The sequence below is a fragment of the Populus nigra genome, chromosome 3, assembly GCF_951802175.1.
Source record: "Populus nigra chromosome 3, ddPopNigr1.1, whole genome shotgun sequence".
Taxonomy (NCBI): Eukaryota; Viridiplantae; Streptophyta; class Magnoliopsida; order Malpighiales; family Salicaceae; genus Populus; species Populus nigra.
The window spans coordinates 2,579,187-2,586,106 of NC_084854.1; the positions used below are offsets into that span (position 1 = coordinate 2,579,187).

Sequence of the window (6,920 nt, forward strand, 5' to 3'; positions counted from 1 at the left end):
TATTAGGGGAATCAATTCATATTTAAATTACAAGAGGAGTGGAATGAAGATTTGAAATTGGAAGGCTCCCCAACACCCACATTATTATATATATAAAAATTAAAAGTAGGTGGTTAAAGTTTAGAAGGCAGCCTAATATTTATGTATTAAAAATATTTTTGAAAAATATTAAAAATATTTTATTTTAAATTAATATTTTTGTGTTTTTTAATTTTTTTATGTATCAATATCAAAAATAATTTTTAAAAATTTAAAAAATATTATTTTAATATATTTTTAAATAAAAAACACTTTAATAAACAATTATATCATAATCAAACAACTCCAAAGCTGTCATCCACTCAGCTTAGAAAGGTGAATAGTATGTTTATCAAGGTTGGCATCAAATTGTATAACGAAAATCTTATGTATATTTAGATTCCCAATCATGGAAACTAAGGCAAAGCATCCACGTATAACTTGGATCCATCACATTGATCACTAGCTAGCTAATTACAATAATATATATGAATTTACACATACATGAACAAGCCAAAACAAGTACTGTAATATTACACGATGTATGGAATAGAGAGAGCTTTCGTTAATTTTAGGCAATACGATCGAGAACTCATCCTCGTGTCTTTGCTCCGGATTCTATCCTTAACTTTTATGTAGATAGATGCACACATATATCACAACTAATACCTTTCCCCTAAATTCTGATCGAAGATAGTGCTTTCTCAAGATTCTTAGCCTTGATGCCAATATAATCTCTGACCGATACAGAACGATATAGAGGCATTTGGGTAGAATTCAAAGCCAGAGGAGAGACATGGAAATCAGAAGGAAGGCAGTAAAAATAAGCCAAGGACAGCCTTTGTTGGTTCTCTTTCATAACCACACGATGAAGAACACTAGGAAACTGAGCATTTGAGAGAATATGCAGGAGATCACCCACATTTACTACAAGTGATCCGTTTGTGGGAGATACTAGAACCCAACCAACTCCTTCTTTGAAGATTTGCAAGCCATTTACTGTACTTTGGTGTAGTATTGTCAAGAGGGAAGTGTCTCTATGGGGAGCTAGACCCATGGCTCGATTTGGGTCAGGACATAATGGATAAGAGTTCAGCTGTAAAGCAGTGCTGTCACCTCCAGCTGAAACGACTCTACTTATTTCTTCTTCAGATATGTCCAAGGACTTCAGAACTAGATGCATTAGGGTTATGGCTAGCTCCTTCATTTTCTTCTGATAATCTTCCATGACATCGCTGTTTATATATATATATATATATATATATGCATGTAATTATATTAGGAAAACTGACAGAATTAATTAGATCAAGAGATCAAATGTTTCTTCTTTTTTTGTAATTTAATCCCTACTTGAAACAATATAACTAATTTGATTACTAAATAATTTGTTTATTGCACTGTACAGTTGTTAGGGACTAATTAAACTAGAATTATGGAAATGAGGCCACTATATAGCTAGTAAAAATAAAATAAAGGAATTAATTAAGATTTGAGGGTCTAGCTTGAACTATATAATTTTATATTGGGGACCAGATGAGAAAGTATTAAATATTATGACAATAATTAACCTTCATAATTCAAATATTCTAAACATAAAAAAAAAACATGGGGGAGCCAGCCATGGTCCTAGCCCCACAGGGAATGTAGTTTTGCTCTAGCTGACAATGAGATGAGTATATATACTATGGTTTGTAGAAGAGTCAATCTTTGAGTGGTTTAGGATTTTTGGATCTTAAAGCATCATATGTTGTAATTTATGACAATGAGTATCTAATTGGATTTTTACTGTATTTATATTTTATTAATTTATTTATTTAGTATTTATTAAATAAAAAATTTAGATATTTATATCCAATTTATCAGATTTTGCATTATATCCATTTAGATATTTATTATCCAAATATTATTTATTATTTAATATAAAATAAAAGAGAAATATGTGTGTATTGAATAATGAAAGTATAAATATTATGCATATATATATGTATTATATAAATATTAGGATATGTAAATATTTTATTGGATTAAAAAACCACAAATTTTCTACATGTGTGTGTATTGTAAATGTATATATATTGAGTCAGATTGAGATGAGGATTTGGATGGAATTGGACAATATTTATAACATATGATCTATTACACCACAAAGGGTAAAATAATTATATAAAAAAACTCACTTATTCAAATTGATTCTAGTTAAATTAAATTCATGTTAAATATTTATCATCCTTGCATACAAATGATTTTTAACCAATCAGAAACTGACACCTCTATGATATTTGCATACTATTATATATGTTCTCAACCCTTTCCAAAACCGCAGTTATTTCTTCCTTGAACTTGTGCAACTTTTCTTCCCAGAGGGAGGGGGGAAGAATTAAGTAACATCAAAGCACTAAAATTGAGAATTTCAAGTCAATTCAAACTTGTGCAAATTAAGCCTTCTTTATTCATATCATGAAGTTTAAATATCAGTTAAAGTTTGTCTCTTTTTTTCCCTTCAAAAGCAAAAGTTAGAGTTATTTTTTGAATTATGATTTTATAATTCAAAGATTCTTAAAGTATCATTTGCCGTTTGGATTGTTGAAAAAGCTTAACAAGGGATGCCCAAAGGAAACCATTTTTATCTTCCCTTATTCGTTCTGAAAGCACATGATTCCACAGCAATGGCTACGAATAATATTATACATGGTATCTAGCCATTAATTATAGATATCTTTACTCCTTATTTTTATTATAAAAATCAAGGTAACAGGATTATACATAGAAATTAAAACCGTTTGATAATCAAAACTCTAATATTATATATATAGTAGAACAATTTCAATCCAAGAAATTAGATTCTTAATAAATTCCAGAGTTATGGTTGTGCAAATTAATTAAAACATGATATGTCGAATATAACACCAACAAGTGATTGATTGGAAAAAATGCTGCACAAATTGTATCATACGAATTCAATACCATAATGATTGATATATAACCGTGTGATAATTTCGTGATTGGAAGCTAGTTTTGCTTGAGAGGGTAAATTTTGGAGATGGGAAGGGAGACATATGTAAGGTGATGAGGACAACTGATCATGGTTTGAGCTTCACCTTGGCACCTCGAAAGTTGAAACATGTTGATTAAGAAACTCTTTCTCGGTTGATGACTCAAATCTTACTTAGTGATTACTTCCTTGTTAATATAATATAAGCCTTAATTACGAGCAATTAAGATGCAATATGAATTACTTCCATAAATTTCTCTACGTGCATGAAAATGCATGGACTTACCAAAACCTTTGGTAGTCATTGGGCCAGAGATCCCTAGCGTGATCAATAGAAGAACCCATGATTGTAAACCCTTCATGCCACATATACTTGTTGAAGAATGGCGAAATCCGAGCTAAGCCATAGCCGGTGGCTCCACCAGGAGACCTTAAGGCCTTCAATTTCTGTCCTGTCGGGAGAGAGAAGAGTCTTCTAGCCTCGGACTCAACTTCATGGAATAGGTCCAATGGAATGTCATGGTTTGTGACTTGGAACGCGCCCCATGCCTCACAAGCATGCCCTATCAGTTTCCCTGCATCAGGATCCTTGAGGTCGACAGTGGGAATCGATAATCGGTCTTCGGACTCAGAGGCATGGGAAGTAGGCTGCCATACATGCGAGTCGGGCAAGGTTCGGACTGAATCAAAGTCTAGTGGGATAATATGGTGGGGATGGTGAGGAAGGTCTCGATAGGCTTCAGAAAGAGTGCTCATGGTAGCTAGCTATGCTTGATTAATATTAATGGGGGGAAAACAAAGTAAGCTCGGGAGAGTTTTTCAGAACATAAGTACGCATTAGATTTAATGGATCAATGCAAGGGATTAGGTTAAATAATGTAGGTGGCTGAGGGTGGCTTTTGTCCTGAGCGATGCCTGTTTGTGAATTTGGAAGGATATGGGGATCGGTTGAATGAGACAAAAGCAGGAAGAACCAATGAGAAAGTTGAGGCACATCTCAAAAACTCCAAGCTGTTTGTTTGTTTGGAATTTGGATATGATAAGAGGGACCCTCTTTTTATCTTTTGCTTTTGTGGACAATAGACGTGCCTTGTCCACAAGTAAGAGGCTGTTGAAAAGCAAATCATTTATTAAGCTTGCAATAAATCATATATATTTATTTCTATGTATGATGTCGGGAGTTATCTTAATAGTGTTTGATGATTTTTCAATATACAAGTGACTCTAAAAGGTATTAAAAAAATAATACAAAATTATTGTTAGAACGTCGTGTATATATATAGACATGTATTTATGTATAGTATTTTTAAATTTAAAAATCAAGAAGGCGTATTAATTATATTTAGTATTAAAATATTTTTGAACTAGAGAGTCCCAACAACTATATATTTTAAATAGTTTTTTAAGCTATCATCTAAATTTCAAGTCATGAAAAGGGACGAATAGTTTTGTCATAATTGTTTTTTTAATAATTCTAAAATACAAGAACATACTAATTAATGTGAGAATTACTGTTTTAGGACAAGCAATTAAGTTTGGCTGTAAATCATATATTATCTTTCAATTATTGGGTACACCGCAATCGAATTAGGACACGAGAACTAATAATTAATTTTACAAATTAATGTCTATTCAAGGAAGGAGACAGATTATACACTTGCCGGAGGACTTTCAAGTAACGAGCACTGCTCCCTTCCCTAGCTTCCACAGGACATTGCTAAACAAAGACCTGCCGCTAAATGCCAAAAATCGAAAAGCTATAGGATAGAGAGGTGGTCTAGCTGGAAAACTTTTGGTAAAGGCCAGGGAGCTCCATTGTTGGGCCAATTTGCTTTTGTAAAGCCACAAGAGTATGAACTTGACCTTTAATTGAAGATTTGCTAAGATCCAGGATGAAATTATTCAGTCTGACTATTGGTCTCTCGTGAGAAAAATTCATCATTGTGGAGGGGGAAATTCCAATCAACTTTGAAAATTAATTACGGCTATTGAAGATGAAGCAAAACCCTTTTCACTGCTTTCTCGATTGAAGCTGCTTTGCTTTGCTTTGCTTTGCTTTGCTTGTGGGAGAAAATACATGTGAAAGAGAAATTAATTTAGGGAGATCGTGCATGGCTTGTGTCAAAGCTGCAGGGCTTATTAGAAAATGTTTTTCGAAACAAAGTGTGATTAATTAGAAGTTGTGACTTTGTGGCATGCTTTTGATTTATGATCAGGATATATCATGTGCTCTCTAATCTTGATGGCTGTAAAAAAAAAATTAATTAATTTAATAGTTTAAGTTATTAATTGAGGTTTAAAATATGATTTATATTATTTTTTAATACATCTTTTTAAGTGAAAGTCATTTGAATTTGAAGCTTGCACAAACCTATATTATCTTGTATTTAATTTTTTTATCAAATAAATAAAAATGATGAGATTCGAACCTGTAACCGCTTGGTTGCTACCATGTCAAAAAACCAATTCAATCTCATAACTTAAGCTTTTAGGTGAAGTCTAAGATATGATTTATATTATTCTTTAATAATGATGTCATTGATATCGGAGTTTTGATTATCAAAAATTATTATTTTAATTTTTTAATATAATCTTGAAGCTTCATTAAATAATCTAGCTAAGTATTTTAATTGAAATAATTATTTGGATTAATATTTATATCTCAACAATAATTTTTTTAATAATATTTGCTTGCATTCAAGTTTAAAGAAAAGGTTTTTAGAGAATTAATGCATGATGTATATTTGAGATAAGCTCTAGTAGCACAAATTAAATGTTGCACTACTACTTGAATGAGCTTTGTTGGTAAATATACAGTATCAAGTATGAACAATTAACAAACATGATAGTGTTCTAAACATTATAGTAATTAAGAACACAATTGAAAATAAAGAGTGATACTCCTTGCATGAAAAAGATTCAATAATTTTCTTCTTTCTTCTCCCACCAACAAATTAAAAGCATGACGACCAAGTTCATCTACTCTTCTTTCTAAGATGTCATGTGTTATATTTCTAACATTTGACCTCTTAAAACTCACCATAAATTGGTGATACATGTCGAGCATCAAAGTCTTTGAGTTCTCTAACTATTCTTTATGATATCCAAACACCTTCACAAACATAATTTGTAATATATTTTATCTATTTGTTTTTACTTACAATTTATTTTTTAATGTGATATATTTATTGTTTTTTATCAAGTTCAACCTGTTGAAGAGTTGATATCAACTTATATTTTAAATCCAACTCAACAGTTTAAAATTTCAAAATGAAATGATTTTTTAATAAGTTATTAGAGTTTTAATTATTAAATTTGAATCATATCTTTTATATTAATTTTTCTAATTAAAAACAAAATGATGGGTTTATACAAGTTTACAATCTAAAGTTATTACTTGAAAAGATTTGAAAAAAATTAATTTAAAAATGTTAAGATTAATATATATATATATATATATATATATATATATATATATATATATATAGAAGAAACTAAACCAGGAAAGAAAAAAGAAAAATGAGAGCTACGTGGCCTGGCTCTATATAGGCCTGCCGACTACATGTATACCTAGACTTGTATTTCTCGTCCTAAATCACTGGAAATGCCAACGAGGGGACAACCATACCAATCCTTCTTCAATCATTGAAAACATGGACGTAAAGTGTGTTGCTCTGCGTGCCTCATCATGTTTTGGATTATGATTAGATTGGATAGCGTTTGTAAGTACAATAATGATTATTTTTTATTTTATTTAAAAATATATAAAAATAATATATTTTTTTATTTTTTTAAAACAATTATTTTTTATATCAGCATATTAAAACAATAAAAAAAATTAATTTAAAACAAAAACAAATTAACTTGGTTATACTAAATTTTTTCTAGATATATAAAGAAAAAGAAAAAG

General features: G+C 30.5%; 1 protein-coding gene across 1 annotated transcript; it reads right to left on the reverse strand.

The window, feature by feature from the left end:
- Positions 1–435: 435 nt before the first annotated feature.
- Positions 436–3,933, reverse strand: LOC133688986 (gibberellin 3-beta-dioxygenase 1-like). The gene is made up of 2 exons (XM_062108673.1): positions 3,297–3,933; positions 436–1,253 (listed from the first exon to the last, which is right to left on the reverse strand). The coding sequence occupies exons 1-2, from the start codon at positions 3,764–3,766 to the stop codon at positions 695–697; spliced, it is 1,029 nt and encodes a 342-aa protein (XP_061964657.1). The 5' UTR covers positions 3,767–3,933; the 3' UTR covers positions 436–694.
- Between the last annotated feature and the right edge of the window lie 2,987 nt (positions 3,934–6,920).